The sequence below is a fragment of the Zonotrichia leucophrys genome, chromosome 6 (assembly GCF_028769735.1).
Source record: "Zonotrichia leucophrys gambelii isolate GWCS_2022_RI chromosome 6, RI_Zleu_2.0, whole genome shotgun sequence".
Lineage (NCBI taxonomy): Eukaryota > Metazoa > Chordata > Aves > Passeriformes > Passerellidae > Zonotrichia > Zonotrichia leucophrys.
The window spans coordinates 13,644,564-13,662,472 of record NC_088176.1 but is presented as its reverse complement, the minus strand read 5'-3'; the positions used below and the strand labels follow the sequence as shown (position 1 = coordinate 13,662,472).

The 17,909-nt window shown below is 48.9% G+C and overlaps 2 protein-coding genes across 6 annotated transcripts in view; one reads left to right on the top strand and one right to left on the bottom strand.

Moving 5' to 3' along the window:
* Nucleotides 1-1,895: 1,895 nt before the first annotated feature.
* Nucleotides 1,896-6,172, bottom strand: HPS6 (HPS6 biogenesis of lysosomal organelles complex 2 subunit 3). 2 transcript variants are annotated; one of them, XM_064717404.1, is made up of 2 exons: nt 6,047-6,172; nt 1,896-5,557 (listed from the first exon to the last, which is right to left on the bottom strand). In XM_064717404.1, the coding sequence occupies exon 2, from the start codon at nt 5,554-5,556 to the stop codon at nt 3,109-3,111; it is 2,448 nt and encodes an 815-aa protein (XP_064573474.1). In that variant the 5' UTR covers nt 5,557; nt 6,047-6,172; the 3' UTR covers nt 1,896-3,108. The 2 variants fall into 2 exon arrangements, with proteins under 2 accessions (XP_064573474.1, XP_064573473.1); XM_064717403.1 differs by having other exon boundaries at nt 5,831-6,084.
* ARMH3 (armadillo like helical domain containing 3) overlaps nt 6,110-17,909 on the top strand; it is a 122,567-nt gene continuing 110,767 nt past the window's right edge. Inside the window, exons 1-7 of one of the 4 annotated variants that reach the window (XM_064717405.1) lie at nt 6,110-6,216; nt 13,031-13,142; nt 13,610-13,666; nt 13,792-13,938; nt 15,710-15,817; nt 16,660-16,752; nt 17,621-17,695. In XM_064717405.1, coding sequence (XP_064573475.1) covers nt 13,041-13,142; nt 13,610-13,666; nt 13,792-13,938; nt 15,710-15,817; nt 16,660-16,752; nt 17,621-17,695 — 582 coding nt within the window. In that variant the 5' untranslated portion in view covers nt 6,110-6,216; nt 13,031-13,040. Of the gene's footprint in view, nt 6,217-6,300; nt 6,481-9,109; nt 9,250-13,030; nt 13,143-13,609; nt 13,667-13,791; nt 13,939-15,709; nt 15,818-16,659; nt 16,753-17,620; nt 17,696-17,909 lie in introns of those variants that run through there. The other 3 variants (XM_064717408.1, XM_064717406.1, XM_064717409.1) reach the window with 3 other exon arrangements.

Genomic DNA, 17,909 nt, shown 5'->3' with positions numbered 1-17,909 from the left:
CAGTGTGACCATGACTGGGTGATGTCCCCTCACTGGGCTGCCCTTTGCACCTCTGACTGGATGAGTGCCAGGTCCCTCCCTGGGACAAGGCGCACAAAGAGCCTCCTGTCTATAAAGTGCCACCCCAAGCTGTCCCCAGCACATAAGCCCTTCCCTCTGGCAACCCTAGCATGTATCATCTGTCGATTTCCAGTGAGTTTATGAGGTGCTTGCAGCCTACACTTCCTTCTCTCTGTAAGATACGATGCCATGGGTACTTTCTGTGCTCACCTCTGCACACACCGTGCTCTGCACAGATAAATCAAGGGTGACTTGGTCTGGAGCCTTGGGCTGAGTTCAGGTATTGCTTTGTGCTGCTCCTTGGTGAAAGTGCAGGGCCCATCCTGAAAGCTGTGTCAGGCACAGGGGATATACGTGAGCAGCTTGACTCATTTCCTTTGTGGCAAAGTCCAAGTTTCTCTGGAGCAGAGTGAGGGCCAGGCCAGCTCCCCCTCCACTACGTGCATCTCTTACCACTTTTTCCACTTGCCTTCAGATCCAACTGCTGGTTTTTCCTTTGGCCTTTATCTGAGGCTGCACCAGCCTTACCTCCTGCTGTCTCCTCCCAGCAGAATCTGACTGCAGAGAGAGCCCTGGGCTTGCCTGTAAGTCAGCTCAATCTGTCCTTCAGGTTGCTTTGGCCCCTGCTTCCCCCAAGGATGCTCATGCTTCCTGGTTCTTGGTGTGAGATATCGGAAGCATTCAGCTCAGTTTTCTGCCCTGGACCCTCAGCTTCCAGAATTCTATTTCGGTTTGTCTGGGGCCCATACATGGAGACTTCTGCCCCCAGGCCTCAGGCTGTCCCTACTGCGTCATGTTCCCACTTCCTCCTCCCTTGCTGTGCCTCGGGGATGCTGTGTCTCACACAGCACTGCTGCTGGCTTTGTGGGCATTGCTTCTTCCCTGCTCTCTGTTTTCTGCAGAGCCAGTGCTGGAAGGCAGGGAGCTTCAGTCTCATTCACTGTGTCACTGTGGCTACCTGCACCCAAACCCAGCCCTGGCAATGAAGATATCCCCCCAAATGACTGCACAGCCTTTGCCAAGATGTGGGGCTTGCTCTCAGCAGCTCCCCATTCAGTGCAGCTCCAGGGCAGTGTTCCAATCTCTGGAGCCATGGCTCTAAGAGGTGCTGGGTTCCATCCATTATCCTCCTCCCAAACAGCCCTGGGAGGGGGCTGAGACCAGAGTCAGGCAAGGCCACCAGCTGCCTGGAGAGAAGGCAAGGACAGCTCATTACAGAATGCCCACAGTGGATGCCACCAACTCTCCTTTCAGGCCCCACTCCCTCCACTCACGTGTGGCAGCTGCCAGAGTGAGAGGGAAACTCACAGTGCCCCATGGCCACAGCACAAGGACCCCCCCAAGGAAGGTCTCATCAATAACCAGCCAGTCTCTAGGGAACCATTGCAGCAGTTTCTCTTCCTCTTTGCCAGGCCTTTTTCCACCACGGGGACTTTCCACAGCCAAGGCTTTCTCTGGGGGAGACCCTGCCACACCTTTACAATGGTTTCACAAACAATAATCTCTCCAACGGCAGCTCTGGCACTGCAGGATTTTGCTGGGCCAGCCAGGTGCTCTCTGTTGCTAGTTTTCCTAAAAAACAGAGAATTTGCAGCTCTTGAGAAAAAAATCCTCCCTTCCTCAACTCTCTGTTGGGCCCAGCCACAGCTGTGCATGGCCTGATGGCCCTTCCCTGTGGCACAGAGCTGCAGCCTGCCTGTGCAGACTCTGCCTCTGTGGCTTCACAGTGGTGAGCAGCTGAGTACCACAGAGGGAATGAGCTGCCTGGGCAAGCTCTCTGAGCCCAGCTCTACCAGTTGTGAGCCATGCTGGGCAGCACCAGGGAGATGAGCCTGGCCACTTTTCACCAGAGGCAAAACAAGACTGCCCTCCTCCTGAGGGTGTGTACCTTCATAACATCCACCACCACCTCAGCAGTGCTTTAGGAACCTTTATTTTTAAAAGGAGTCTGTCTTCCACACTTAAGACCACTCTCAAGAGGATTAATGCAGGTGAATCTCCCGCAGCCCAACAAGGCACCAGACAGCTCCTTTACACCAGAGCCCAGAATGCAGGGGCAAAGCCACAGCGAGGGTCTCCCTCTGGGTGGAGGGGACCAGCACCTGAGAGAGGCTGGAACCTGGATCTTCCTGCACAAACTGCTCTCAAGTTACATCAATTTTGCAAACAGAGGCACAATATGAGCCAGACAATCCTGACAAAGCCCCTTTGTATGCAAAGGGCAAAGGTAGAGGAGATGGGAACAGAGGGCTCGGGTGTCCTGCAGCATAATCTAAGCTTCCACAAAGGAAAGGGGAAGGCAGGGCCAGCCCCAAGCTCTCATAGCCTGCTGCAAGCTTCTCAGCTCAGCAGAGAGTTTGGGTACTGTCTGGGACGGAGAGATAAGGGAATTAGGCTGCTCTTTTCAGCTAAGTAGCTGCAATCAGTCACAGCTACAGGACTGATCCCAGAGGAGCTGTGGCCAGACAATGTGTGGAGTGCTGCAACTGCCAGCGTGTGTGCTGGGATCCCCAGTGCCATGGAGCTGTGCCACACTGGCCTTTAGCATCTGACTGAGCCCAAAGCAGCAGCACTCAGTGACCCTGCTGCAGGAAACATGCTCTGTTTCTGTTTCACAGGCAGAGCTTGGAGGTACCACCCAGTTCACTGAGGGGTTCAATGGGGGGGAAAGACTGTGTACTGCCTACCACTCCACCACCAGTACCAGAGCATCAGGGAAGTAGAAGTGGAGCTAGAAAGGAGCCAAACAAACTGAAAACAAAGTGCTTTGGGCAGGGAGCAGTTCTGTAGTTTTGTAGTGCAGCCAGCGCTTTCATCTGCAAATGCACCTGGCATTTGCTCCTCCACTGGCACACACACAATTGCACTTGCTAGGAATAACCAGAAAGCCTGCCCTGGCTCAGAGATCCCCCAACCTCAGCCACCAACAGGCTCTTCAAGATGCTGCAAGGATGCTTCAGAAAGCAGCAGGCTTCTGTACTGCCAACACAGGTAGGATTTCCCTTCCTTGTGCACCCAGGGCTTGGGATGACACTGTCCTTCCCCCCTTCACACACTGTCATCCTGTAGCAGTGCTGAGGGTGAGGAAGTCCTTGCCTTAGATGGCTGAGGAACATCATCAGCCACTGCTTTTGAGGGGATTTTGTGCTCTCGCGGTGGGGTGGGAGGGGGGAAGGTGCTGCTCTGCAGGGCATCAGAGTACATCTCGTCCTGGACACTGGGACGCTGCATAACCCTTTGCAGCAGTGGCTTAAGCAAGCCCACAGTCAGCTGGTTCCCCTCGCTGGAGAAGGGCACTGGCTCCTCCTGGGAATGAGGGAGGTGCTGCAGGACCGTGGTGAGGATGTCTGAGGCGGTGAGCTCAGCAGGGCACAGCGGCCACAGCCTGTCCAGGTAAGGGTCCAGCTCCCGGTGCTGGGCAAACTCAGCCAGCAGTGTGATGAATATCTCCTTGTTGAGCAAGGGGCTGAGTTTGGAGAACTTCTCTGCCACCTCCACCACCCGCTGCCACCGCTTCAGATGGATGAGAAGGTGCAGAGCTTGCAGCACAGCCTTAGGCCTCTTGCTGCAGAGCAGCAGTTCCAGCTCCATCTCCTCATCTGCCTCACCGTGTTTGTTCTTTCGGGCCAGCACTCCCAGTGCTCTCTTATACAGTGGCACCCGGCCCTCTGGGCCCTCCTTGCTGCCGTATGACCAAGAGCTGCTAACGTACTGCTGGGTCAGCTCCACAAAGCTGGGCAGCCACTTGGGTTTGAACCTCAGGAAGGAGGCACAAATGAGCTCAAAGAGCGGGACCATTCCATTCTGACCCACCTCCTCCAGCTGCGGCTGACACAGGACCTTCTTCCATACCTCTGGGGTGGCCCTGGCTACCAAGAGGCCATCTCCATTCTGCTGCAGCTGCAGGCAGCTCCTTGTGGCCTTCCAGGCAGCCTTGGGGAAGGAGGCAAAGACAGAGTTCAGATAGGCCAAGTTGTCTTTGTCCATGTCAGACTGCAGAATGCGGCTGACCTCCTGCTCCACCAGCTCCTTGCAGTAGCTTTCCACCTCACTCTCTGTGGCGCACACCACACAAGTCTTGAGGAGCTCCAGGCTCATGTAGCTCTGCAGCTCCAGGCTCACTGTGCTCAACAGCTTGGTGTAAGAATCTTGTAGGCTTTGGGCTGGCTTCTGCTTCTGGTGGAGGCTGTGCTGCAGGATGGCAGCGAGGACTACAGGAGCCTGGAACGTACCACCCTTCTTCAACTTCTCCACTGTCAGCTTGGAGCTGCTGAGGCTTCTCCTCTGATAATATCTGCAGGCCTCCTCAAACACCATCTCCACCAGGCATGGCTCAGGCCTGCTGTTGTCCTCAGGTTTGGAAAAGCTAAAGCTGTAGATGCCACTCTGACTGAGGACCTGGATACTGTCCTCCTCTCCCTGAGACTCCAGGAAATGCACCTCTTTCATGCTCAGGACTTCCTTTTCTACAAGCCTTCCACTGTTCTGGTCGACAAGGTACAGCACTCCAGCCAGCACACAGGCCAGGATGCTGCCAAAAGTCTTCAGCTGGACAGGACTCCCGTGGGCCAGGGGGCCGCCCTCCAGGTCAAAGATATGCCTCTGTGTCCCATCTGGCTCCACGATATTCACAGAACCCTTTGTGCTCACCAGCAGCAGACCCCCGTTGTTGGACACAGTGGAGGTGTGAATGTCCAGAGGCGCAAAACCTGAGAGAAGGCCCACAGAACCCAGCAGGAGCTTCTTGAAGTCTGACTCGCTGCTGGAGCGCAGCACCTTGCTGTGGATGAAGCCTGCAGAGGGGGCTGTGATGGTGAACTCTGTCTTCTCTGGATGCCAGATGAGGAGGAATTTGGAAGTGGTGGCGAAGCCGGCAGCAGCAGGCACTAGGAACACATGCTGGGGAGAGGCCAGGACGTGGTACTCGGGGCTGTTGTGCAGGACTATCCTCGCAGTGCCCAGCCGCACGCCCTGCTCCCCCAGCTCCAGAGCACGGGCACAGACACAGAACCTGAAGGCACACTTGCTCACGTCCGAGTGAGTGCCCAGCGGCGGCCTCTCCTCACACCACACCAGGCTGGCTCCCTGGCTGCACACGGACACCACTCGTGCCCGGGCGCCCTGGCACAGTTCCAGGGTCTGCAGCAGCTGCCAGCCCACGGCCACCACGAAGTGCCACACCTCGGTCCGGCCGTGTTCCCACACCACGGCCAGCACCCACGAGTCCGGTACCACAGGGCTCTGCAGGAAGAGCAGTCCCACAGGGGCTGGCTGGGGCGGCTGCCAGCTCCTCTCCAGGTCGGCTCCAGCGATGCTGTGGCGCTGGAAGGCCACCAGCCGCGGCAGGGCGGGCGGCCGGCTCTTCTGCAGGAGCAGGACATGCTGCCCGTCGGGACTGGACTGGACGCGGCTGGGCTCTTCTCCGCGGCACAGCAACTCCCGCAGCCAGTGGCCTCGGCTGAAGTCACTCAAGTCGGAGACCCGCCGCAGCTTCATCCTGTCAGCGACAGCGTGCAGCAGGGAGAGCTGGGGCACGGAGCCACAGCCAGCACTCAGCCCCTCCCGGCGCCCCGCCACACCCTGCTCCCGGCACCCGGCTCCCTCGGCTCTCCAGGAGGCCCCCACGGCCACCTTCCCCCCGCGGTGAGCCGGTTCCGCGGCAGCGACTCCCAGGGACCGGCCGCGCCCGGAGCTCGCCGCACAGCCAGCGCCGCCCGGGAGAACTCCGCGCTGTCCCGACACGCCGGGTCCCCCTCCCGCCGGGACCCACCTGCCGCGGCGGCGACTGGCGGCCGGGCCCGGGCCGGGCCAGCGGCAGCTCCACTCAGCGCTGCGCAGTCACGGGGCCGCGGGTTTCCGGGCGGAGCCGCTCCGCGCCGCCGCGGGCCGGCCCGCTCCTACTTCCGCCGCCGGTGCGGAGCGGGCTGCGGGGGCGCGTCCCGAGGGCGACCTGCAGGTCCCCGCAGACGGCGGGGCCATTTCTTACCGGCGTGCGTGTGTACGTGCGTGTGTCAGTGCCCGCGGGGCGAGCCGAGCTCCGGCCGGCCCGGGGAGGAGCCTCCCCGCCCGCCCCGCCTGCGGGAGCCGCGGCCGCGCGGGGAACCGGCGGGCGCACGCGCGGCGCCTGCGCGGTGTGCGGGGAGCGGCTGCCCGCAGGTGAGTGCGGGAGCGGCGGGGGGGACGCGGGACCCCGCCCGCGGGGCCGGGCGCCGCCCGCTGCCCCTCCGGCACCGGGGGCTCCGCCGCTCCGGGGGCTCCGCGGGGCGGGTGCGCTCCCCGCCGCGAGGGGCCTCGCCGGGTACCGGCACTTCGTTCCAGGGCCGCTCGCTGTCCACCCCGGTTAGCTGCGGGAGCGGCCGCACGCAGCCCGTGCAGCGGGAGGCGCTTCTCATGGCCCGCCGGTAACGGCGCGGTGCCCCGGTGCGTGTCCCGGGTGCCGCCCCGAGGAGGCCTCGGGGCCTGCCGCAGCGCAGCCCTTCGGTGCTCGTGGGCCGCACCGACCCCGGCTGCCTGCCGGTGCTTGGGGCTCGAGATAACTCTTAGGGAAAGAACGAGCGTTCGCTGATCATTCCAGTTGTGTGGTTTACCTCGCCCTTCTCCCAAGACTTGTGCGGGCAAAGCAAAGGGGAACAGCAGCAGGGGCAAAGCAGTGGGAGCTTGCAGTGTTTATTGTGCTGGAGGCAGAGGCACTTGCTGCAGGAACAAGCTGCGGCCTCGGTCTAACCCTGTTGCGTATGTCACTGTAGCAAAGTTTGTTCAGCAGCAGAGCCTGTAACCCGAATGTATGGTGAGAGCCGGTTAGGGGGAGCGGGTGGGTGGAATATGCAAAGCAACGAGATAATTTGAGTCATTGCCATACGTGGTGGCTGCAGTTCACCAGCTGTTTGAGCTCTAGTAGGAAATGTGACAAAAATGTACAAGAGGAATTTCAAGGGGAGGAAAGGACAACAGTTTGGCTTTCCAGTGATAATAGGTTGATCCACAGTGTCATTTATAGCACTTTGGCTCTGTGCAAAGAGATACTGTGGGCAGGGTACATACAGTGTAAAAAAGTTAAACAGTTATTGGCTAGCATGCACAAAAGGAACAGTGAGGCCTTAATGGGCTGCTGGGCTAAGCATTCATCTGCTCCCTCCCCCAGCTAACACACCAGGCAGCCATGCAGACATCCCTTAGGAGGGGAAGGGTCAGCCTCTGCTGCTCAGAGTTGCTGAGTTGCTATATTCTGGCTCCCTATTTTTTTTTTTTTTTTTGAACTTACACCTTTTCATGTTTGCATTTTAACTCCTGAGTACTTGTGCTGCTGATGGTCTGTATCTCAAAAATGCTACGTTCTTTGCAGCTCCACCTTTCTTATCTTGGCATGACTTTACTATGCAGCTTCTTAGAACATAGCAGCTACCTCAGAAGTCAGAGCCGAGGTCATGCAGCTGCACTGTGTTCAGCAGGGGCCTTGGATCCACACCACCAGCTGAAGCCATGGGAAAAGGGCAGGGAAGGTTACAGGAAGAGTGTTTTTCTTCAGAAGGAAGGCATTTGAAAAAGTCTGCAGGTGACATGAGCTTTTAGGTGGGAGTGTAAAGGCAGTGCAGAGTATTTAATGATAAACTATGTGGGATGGATTCTAAAGCGATTGAAAAGTGAAAACCCAAAGTAATTTTCTGACCTGAGAGAGCTGGTCATGGTAGCCAGGAATACAGAGAAAAAGTGTGGTGAAATGAAAAAAATTACCTTGTATGAAATTGGTCTGAACAGATGCTGGTGGAAACATGCAGTGCTTGTCTGGATGGACTTGACAGGAGAAAACATAGCTAGTTGGTGGTGTGAAGTTGATGGACTGGGTGTTATTTTAACTGGACATATAGAAATTAAATGCAGTTATGCATGAAGTGTTAAAATCGTAGCTCAAATGTGACTCTTATATCATTGCTTAAGCAGGTGCAATGGGAGAGGTAGCATGTGGCTGTATTCACATTAGGAAGCTAATTTTCTAATTTTTTGAGAGGTAAAAAATAGGTCAGAAATGGTATAACTAGATTGTACTATGTAGAAGCACATACACTGCTCTGAGTGGGATGGAAGGAATTTCTAGTAAAATATGTATATATATACACTGTGGCTGTGCTGGGGGTTGTTGCTTTGTACTGCAGAAAAAATAGGATCTCTATGGGTTTTTTGTCATCATCACGCCTTCAGAATATGTTTCTCATTGTGTACTGCCTGAAGGCACCTGGAAATTCTGCAGCATGGCTCCAAAGCTGGTATGCTGTGTTACTGTTTCCCTTGTTGGTGGGTTGAGCACCTTACAGTTGTAGAGGAAAGCGCAGTTTGAGCAGTTGTTATTCCAATGGCCAATATACAAGTGAAGTTATAAAACAAGGGATCAAATATAAAAGCAGTGTGGATGTACTTGCACAGTCTGTAACTGCCAATGCAAGAGTTTGTGGAGAATAAGCTGCACAAAGGCTGATGGCAGAAATTTGGCCATGATGGTTTCTAAACCTTTGAAAAAAGCCCTATGTGTTCTTGCTCTGTTTGTTTTCAATAGTGGGCTGCTGATGGGTGGTCCTGGGGGTTTTAACAGAGGAGTTGGAACTGGGTCCATGCACTCCCTGTGCCTTGGGATTCATAAATTCTTGTCCTGGGTGCAGGTTGTCTGTTGCTTCCAGCGATGGGTGGGCTCTGGGACCTGTGTTGTAGCTGCCTGTTGTTCAGGTCTGGTATTCACTCTGCATATTCATCACATGGATGAAGTGCAAGTTTTTCCTGGTACTTCACTGAGGTATGAGTGCTTAGCTTGTAGCACATTGCTTTAGAAGCTGTGAGTTAACTTTTAGACAGGGATTTTTCCCCACCTCTTGCATGATGGAGACAGTTTTTGAACAACTTTCCTTTAATTCTGAGTGATGTACCCTGCAGAGCACCTTGAAAGCAAAGCACAATCACAGAGTCCCAGGTGCATACACTCAGGGAGGGAGGAGGCAATTGCTGCCTTTGAAATGTTTGAACAGGTGAGTCCAATCTCAGTAGCTCTGGCAAGTCAAGGGACCTTGGGTTCTAAAAGCAGAAGTATCTAAGTTCTTATTCAGAGTCCGTATGAAATTGATTGCGGTTCAGGGCTTTGACATTAACAAACTAATCACATCATTTGCACAGCCTTTTCCAGGTAGTGAATAAATGGTTTGCCAAGTAAGTCTTATGTGAAAATACAATTTTGCATCATCTGTGTTCTTTTTGTCTAGCCAAGAAGTGTTGCAGTATATTTTATAAGGGGTCCACACTGGAAAAAATACACTTATTCATGTTTGGTTGTATATGGGGGTTGTGTATGTGCATTTATAATCTTGGGAACTTTCAGGTTTGTTAGCCAAAGCAATTGAATGCAAAGTGCTGTGCTTGATGGGCTGCATGCAAGATTACACAAGTTACAAGTTTTGGATCCTGATGTCATTATGGTGTAGATGTGCATTAGTGTTACCCTCTTGACAGTATTTTTGCTGTTAAAAGGCAGTCTATGGAATACTAATAAGTCTGTGCAGGAACAGAGTGACAATGTGAAGCGGTGTGTAGCAGTTCTCAGAGTGCACAAGTCTGAGTAAATCTCAGACTCTAAATACCAGGTTCATTTTCCCTGTGGCTACTCTAACAAAAAGCTAACAGAGCTGTGTTCATCGGAATGTCATATGTTTGGTTGGAATCTCTGTTTCGAGTCCTGGAGTGAAACAGAAAGGAGCTGCATGGTTGGATGTGCTCATCTCTTCCTGACTGGATCAGCTGATCCTGGGGTTGATGAGAGATAAAGCAAGAGTCTGCCTGAACTTGCGTCTTTTATCTTGCTGCCTTTGAGCTGCCAAGACTCATGCTCTGTCAAGTTTTCTTTTAGTTCCAGATGAAGCATCTTGGATTTTCTGCTGCACAGCAAAGTGTTTGTTTTTCTAAAAATCCCCATGCGTGTGCTTCTCGTGGCCCTGAGGGGCAGTTCTCCTGTGCAGTCAGTGAATACAGCAGGATTCACTTAGCAGCATGTGTTAATGGGAATGACCTATTGACAGAATAAATTATCCATTTGAACCTAAAATGTGGAAAATGCACTGATGTCTTTTAAATGTGGTGTTTAAAGGAAAATTGTTAATTATCATCAGCATTGTTGTTTTCATAAGCTGTCAGGGCATCACAATAATTTGACACCTCTGCAACTTATTTATAAATGTTTTGTGCATTTAATTGTTGTTTTCTGCAGCTGAGAAGGTCTCCATTAGCAAAATGCAGTTTTCTGTTTGTCTTTATGACATCTAGAAAATGTAATTGCATAAAGTGGAAAGAAAAAGCCATTTGTATGACCTGATCATCATAGGTCATGAAACAAACACAGCCTAATAAAGCGTTGGCATGAGAGGCATGGTTTATGTTTCTCTCCTTGCTCCTCCATATGCTCATTTGTAGAATAGCAAATTATAAACAAGAACATTATTTAATCCTTGCCTCTAGCAGTTGTCTTTGTGTGTGCTCTGTGCAGCTTTGATTGAGAGAATGTGAATCCTAAGACCTATTTTGACAGAGATTAGAATTTTCACATGATCATGTGATCCCTCTGGTGCTCACCCTTTGTATCTTGATGTATTTCGATTTTTCTGTCTTTCTGGAAATGTAGGAGAAGGGTTAAAATGCAGCTCTGAAAATCCAGGGACTAAGCAGAGCTTATTGATCCCCTCCCATTCACGTACACATTTGATGTGAGAACGCTGACCCAGAAGCACTGAGAGTTAGTTTATTAGTTTTGACATTGGGATTCGTTAGCTCTAATTCAATTAGAAGCACACTGATGGATGTGTTTGTATGCTGGGCCTGGCAGCTGTTTTAGGTTCAGAAACTTACAGTTCTAGTAGGAAAATTGTTTTGTGCAATCTAATCCAAGATTTGTATTCCTAGGCTAAAAGTGACATCGCTCTTGATTTGTTTCTTAATAGATTTCTCAGTGTTTCCAGTTATGTTTCTAATTAGAATAATGTCTTATTTCCCTTGACAGTTTAAAAATAATGCAAAGTCTTTAAAAGAGAAGCTATCAAGATGATTGAATAATGTTTTATTTTTTAATTGTTAGTTGGAAACCTTCTTCTATCTTAGTTTGATACATAGACCTACTAGGCTATGGGAATAATTTTGGTTTTTACAGAAGGTTATGGTGCAATTGTTGCTAAGCTTTCTTCTGTCAGGGTGTCTTAGGGCTCTTTCCATTCTCACCCCAGCCCATAACCAGCCAGCTGGTTCCCTTTCTAGTGGGAAGACAACACCTCTCTCCTTATGTAAATGTTAGCTTTTCAGGTGTGAGATCTGCTGCTCTCTGTCCTTTCCCATCCTGGCAAATCTCCTTACCTTTGCACCTGGGGCAGGGTCTTTTACAGCAGAATTGTTTTTCCAGGCCTGAGAATGTTTTTCTGCCCCTTAGAACCAAGATTTGTGGCTAAAGGGATGGATGTTTGAATAACTGTCTCTGGAAGCCTGAGAGTCCTAGTTGAGAACAGAGTTGTAAGTCAGCTAAAAATTGTCTGCAGTGGAAAGAATGTAAGGGAGATATGGAACTGGTATTCAGTAGTTGGTAGAACTTGGTCTTTGAGGGAAAGACAGATTAATCCTGTGGCAGGGGGTTCAGCCAGTCTGGGATTGAGGCTACATCCAAAGCTGCTTCCATGGCTGCCAGCTCAGAGAGCTCTGGGGCCCTGACTGGAGCACTGAACTTACCTCTCTGGCCATGGTTTATCATGGCTGAGTGCAGCTACCACAGGAGCCTGCCCATGCTTTCCTGGAGCATGACTTCAGTCAAGCCTCTGTGTGTGGGATGCTGTTGCCGTGTGTGTAATTACCTTGGAAGTATGGGAGAAAGTCTGGGAGCTCAGGGCCATGAGGAGGGATGGCATTCCCTTTCTGCTGAGTACTTGTGACATGCTGCAGTGATGGAGGAGGTTAGAATGGTGCTAAAGCTGTGATGCTTGCCAGGAAAATCTGTGACTGCAGATAAATGCGTATTTGCAAGGTCAGAGTAGTGCTGCACTTGGTAGCATCACACATGAGGTTGAGAATATGTGGCAAGCTGTGTGTTCTGACTCAGCCCCTGGAGTGGGTTGTTTCTCTCAGAAGGCTCAGGACCACATTACTTTGTGTAATGTCTAATTCTGTAATAAGGGTACTCCTTTTTTTAATAGTATAATCAGTAAGACACCAATTAATGATAGTAAAACTTTGTGGTTTTAGGAAACCTTTTGCTGTCAAATGGATAATTAAATTAATTTGGTCAAAAAAAATCCCTGTAAAGCTTGTCCTCTGTGTTGCATCCTCCTCCCAAAACTGAACCCTGAACATGGGATGCTTTTGGGGTTGGGCTTCCTGTCTGGCTTAATTTGCAGAGCAGCTGGCCCAGATGAGGTGCAGAGGGAGGCTTTCCTTGTGTTGGATGCCACTTCAGAGTACTAAAAGCAGAATTTGAAGTGCTTTGGTGGGCAGCAAATTAAACAGAAAAGAGAAGACTTTCAAATAGTTTCAGGAGCTTCATGTCACCAGATGCCTTTGAGGCTTGACCAGCATAAGAAAAGACTGGGTACCTATTTGTTATCAAGTATCACAATTCCTCCAGTGAAATTAAAAAATACATACTTTTCTAAATGTAAACTGCATTGGTCTGGATAATGAATCAGTTTCTAATAGAGAAGAATTAAAATTTATCCATAAGGAGCTTATTCTGATTCTGCCTATGTGTGTGGACTTCTGCATGTCTTTGATACGGGATGTAGAGCTAGATGGGTCCTTTGATCTGATTTCTTATCTGGTATAGTTATAAATGCTCCTACTTAGAGCTTGTGAGAGACTGTTAGTATTTCAGTGCCGTGAAAAAAATCTTTGATGGTTGAGGCAGGCCAGATATGCCTTGAAGAAAAGTTCAAGTTTTCTGAGCTTTTTTGTCTGTTCTTCCCTTCAGGGTGTACAGCATGGCCCAAACAGAGAAGAAAGGTGGGCTGCTCCGGAAATCTTCAGCCTCCAAGAAGCCTTTGAAAGAGAAAGTGGTGTTGATGTATGATGAAATTTTCACGGTAAGCAGCTGAGCATCTGTTTTTTCTAAAGAGTTGTGTTACATTTTCTTGGTTTAGTTTATCCTGAGGGTTTTTTTCCAGTGGATTTCTTTCCTTAAGGTAAGGCCTGCACAGTGTAGGCACATGCTCCAGGCTCTCCTGCTGTCATGCAGAACTCTGTATTCTGCTCTCTTCCAAAATGTCTCCGTGTCCTGTTGCTTACCAGAACCTACCATCTATGGGAAGTCATGGATTTCCCAGCATTTCTCAAATAACAATTCAGAAAATAAACAGGGGCATCCCAATTGAGAGCTGCTTCTCTTGGTCCTTCTTTTTTTCTGGGAATCTCTGTGGCCAGAATTCTGCACTTTGAGACCTCTTGGTCATCTGGCAGATGGTGCTGACTCTGAGCTACCTGTGATAAAGACTTTCTTTAAGTTCTGCCTGAATGATTTCTTTGCCCTCATGCCTGTTCCTTTTCCTTACAGACAGAAGACCCCAGTAAATGCAACCCTAGGTTTTGGGAGGAGCTATTTCTCATGAAGGTAACAGACCGTGAACATCCTGTTGCTGTTCTGCCTACAAAGTGGCAGACAGTCAGTGCAAGGACTTCTGTTTCTGAGGTGTTGGTGATGGTATAATGTGCCTGAACTGCTTCTTAACCTGACAGGTCAACCTGGAGTATCTAGAAGGCAAGCTGGAGGCTCTGGATGGGGAAGAATTAATGAAGATAAAAGACAACATCAACTGCTTGTTTCAGCACTGCATCCAGGCCCTGGGCGAGGAGCACCCAATCAGAGTGGTGAATGCATTACAGGTACCACGCTGGGGGACAGGGAGCGCTGTCTTTGTACTTCAGATGCTGGTATCAAACACCTTGTGCTTGTTTCTTTGTTACTGAGAAGTGATGTCTACAGGGCAGTTGCTACTTGTCTGTGGAGGTTCCAAACATTCATAGTCTCTACTCTTGGCACAGCAATAGATGGTTTCAGAATTCATGAGGATCTGGTGATGGAGGATGAAGTGGATGGCAGTGAAGAATCAAAGGAGCTTGTTCACATTGCAGGCTATTGGTTTGGGGTCTCAAAAGTACTTAGGCTGTGTAGTAGTGTTTTACTTTCACCTCTTCTCCCTTATTTCAGCTGCCTTTTTCAATTTCTATTTGGGTCAAAAAAGAAATAAAGCTCTGGAGAAGTTAGTGTGAAATTTACGCAGGAAATTGCCTCAGCTGGACACTTCCTAATTGGAAGCTGTGAAGAATTATCACTCAGAACTCATAGCCATTTTTGTGCAGGTTGTTCCTTACCAAAGCTCTGCTGCTCCATATCTTGTGGGAGACTCGCCTCCTCAGTTTTGATATTTGATGTTAATAGTTCACAAGCTGATTCTCACAGTTTGGTGAATGCATTTGTTTTAGGAGTATGCAGAATGCATTTCAGCTTTAGGAGTACAGGATAGGAAATTCAGGTCTGAAGAAGTCATCTGTAGAAGACTTTGGACCAGCAGTGATCTGGGAAAAATTGGTTTAAAACAGAACATTACATCTCTGTACAATCTTGCATTGTTTTATTGTCATTTTTAGAATTAGTTTGAAAGGGTGCTACTAAAATTGCAGTTATAGCTACATAGACAGCTTAGACCAACTCCAAATTCTTAAACTTCTATCCATACTCTTGGAAGAACTTAGGGCAGGTCACAAGAATCCTGCTGTGTGCTTGTAAATAGGAACCAGGTGACACATCCTGAGCTCAAACTGGGAGAGTGTTCCCTTAATCAGACTATGTTAATGTGGAAAGTGATCCTGAAGCCAAAACTTACTTAAGCAATCCTTTTTTTTTGAGAATCAACATGGTTACCAAAGGTTTGTTTAGCCCAGTATCTGTTTCTGACAGTAACCAAAAAAAGAATGTCTACCTTACCTTTTTGCTTTTGTGTGGTTCTAGAGGTCTGCTAACTCCATCAGGTCTGTTTTGTCTCCAGCTTTGCATGTGAAACTAATTACCTCTCACTGGTGAATTTAAGCTGGAATCTAAAACTGCAGTGGTTGTATTCCTGCTCATTCCCCTCTTCACAGGCCTGAGATGTGCCTGATGACAAAAGTCACCCCAGACATTTCTGTCTCTTAGGACAAATGAGTAATTTGCTGCCTATAAATTTTCCAGAGAGTCTGCTGATAGTGTGCTGATACCTGTGAATCTTCAAGAACTTGGAATGAAGCAGTAATTAAGCTGCCTAATAGACTTGTAACCTTTTTTTTTTTTTGTGGAAAGATTGGTTCCTCTTGTTGACAAAGACACAGTTTATTGGTCCAACTGGTATAGCAATGTGGTAACCAAACAGAAATTTGTGCTCAAACAAGAAAAATATGGACAAATCTATTCTTCTCCAATTTTTACAAATTTTCAGCATCCAAGATACGTTTTTAGAAATGCCAGAGCTGGAAAAGAGGTCAGACAAAATGTATGGCCTCCAGGCTGGTGGTATTAATTTCAGTATCTGCCAGTGCTAGGAGGGGATCATGCAGTGGGTTTTGCTGTTGAGTTGGAGGTGTTGCCTTACATGTCACCTTCTGTTTTTCCCCTTTGCAGACTTTGTGTGCATTGATCCGGGGTGTCCATCAGAAGAACAAATCCACTTCTGGGTTTGACATCATCAACATGCTTGTGGGTTTTGACAAGGCAGAGCTGTGTATGAAGGTGAGGCCCTGGCAGTGCAGAGAAGCAGTTTGCACAGCAGCTGTGTTGTTGCAAGGGCAGTGAGTGTACATGGGTGTGTCTACCAGGCAGCAGCTTTTGGGGGAAATATTGGAGCCACTTACTGAAAGTAAGCTGTCCTGAAGCTCTGTACCTGCCAGTAGCACAGACATTTGGGGTCCCTGGATTGGTTAGTAATATAACAGAGCATGTTCTTTTTCTTTAGTTCCACACTGTGTAGTCACTGTTGTTGAGAAACCTTAAAGCCAGAAAAGGCTGTCACAATCACCTAGTATTGAACATCACATCTTTATCTGAGTGTCATACCCTGTGTTCTCACAATCCATCAGCACATGTACTGTTTTAAACCTACTTGATACTCTTTGCTGTAAAGATGTTGAGTTTGGGAAATGACAAAGTAACCAGTGATAAAGCTGAATTCTTGTTGTATCTTTCATCTCTCTTCAAGAGTAGCAATTTTTCTTCTCTGTACAAACTGTAGTATATTTGGGGAAAACATTAAGTAGTAGTTTGCCTATCAGATTTTTAATCATAACTTATGTATTGTAAATTGGAGCTGTGCTGCTGCATCTAGAGAAAACTCATGGAAAAGGATAATGATGTTCTACCAGTAGTCATTAAGCTGTAGTTAACACAAATAGTGTTGAGAAGCAATAGTATGAATATGGCCTGGGTAGCAGTAGTAATAGCTCAGCTATTGATTCTGGAATAACATGGCTTTATATTGGTGCTCTGCTACTTGAATCTTCCAGAAGCCTTTATTTAAAAAACATTTCAAGTAATTTAAAATACTACTTTTAAGTAATGTGACTGTTGTTCTTTAGAATCTGATGGAGAGCTTGGACTCCCTCCTCTGTGCAGAAGGTTCTGAAAGCCTCAAAAGCTTGTGTCTGAAGCTACTTCTCTGCTTGGTGACAGTAAGTAATTAACAGCTGTATAACTTAAGGGGTTATATGGGCCACATCTGAGGGATGGAGCTGTTTCAAAACTTGAGCAGAATGCTGCAGTGTGACGCTTAAGAAGGAGAAAGAAATGGTGAATGAGAGCCAGTGTCAGTCCAGAATGTGCATGATGGCTCCAACCATGATGCCAGTACAGACTAGCAGACACTTTTCATCTTGTTAGATAGGTGCCAGCTGGGGCTGAAGGGGAGAGGCAGGAGGAAGTATCAGTTGGATTCACAGGTGTGGGTTTTTTAAAGGAAAAAATACTTAAGAAGTTTCAGATGTATGGAAAGGAAGGGAGAAGGGTGGAGGCAAGAGAGAAGGTGTGGAAAACAAGAGTGGTGAGGACGTGAAGAATGAGGAAGCTGTAATAAATTGCCACTCATCAGCTTTTGGAGATGGTCAGCTGCGAACTATTTTGACTGTGATAAGAGATAATTGAGAGTGGTGGAGCTCTTCGTTGCCCTCTTCATGATGGGAAGGTTCTCAGTGAAGCATTCGTGCCCTGTTTTTCATTCTCTGCCTCCTGTGTGGAGCCTGCAGCAGCTGATGGCTGTTGTCATTCTTGCAGCTGTGTAAAATACCAACGTGTGGAGGAGTGGGGGAGCTCTTAGTCTGTGGGTGGTGCTTCTTGGCAGAGAGAGGGCTGGCAGGCAGGACAGATTTCTTTTACTTCATGTCTAGCTCTATTGCTAGTCACACCTTGACTTGCTAAGTGTGAGATTCTGGATAAATGTGTCCATCTGGAAGCAGAACTCTCCTGTTCCCAGTGTGTGCCAGAGGCAGTTACAGCACTGGTGGAAGTTGTGGATGAGCTTTTAAAACTTGTGTTTGTACTCAGGTGACAGATAACATTAGCCAGAACACCATCCTGGAGTATGTGATGATTAACAGCATATTTGAAGCCATTTTACAGGTAAGGGTTCTTCCTTCTACTGTGGAGGCTCTTCCATAATGAGGACTTTCAGTAATGTGTTTGCCTTTCAGCATTTTCAGTGCAATGTAAGTTCACTGGTACTGTTGCTGCATCCATTCATAGCTCAGTCATACATATATTTTGTAATGTTCTCTCCCCTTTACTCTAGTCTGCTGTTTTTAGTCGCTACTGACTATTTAAAGTATTTTCACTT

Excerpts from the sequence above, each read along its gene's own strand:
- HPS6 (XM_064717404.1), bottom strand. The coding sequence starts at position 5,556 with ATGAAGCTGCGGCGGGTCTCCGACTTGAGTGACTTCAGCCGAGGCCAC.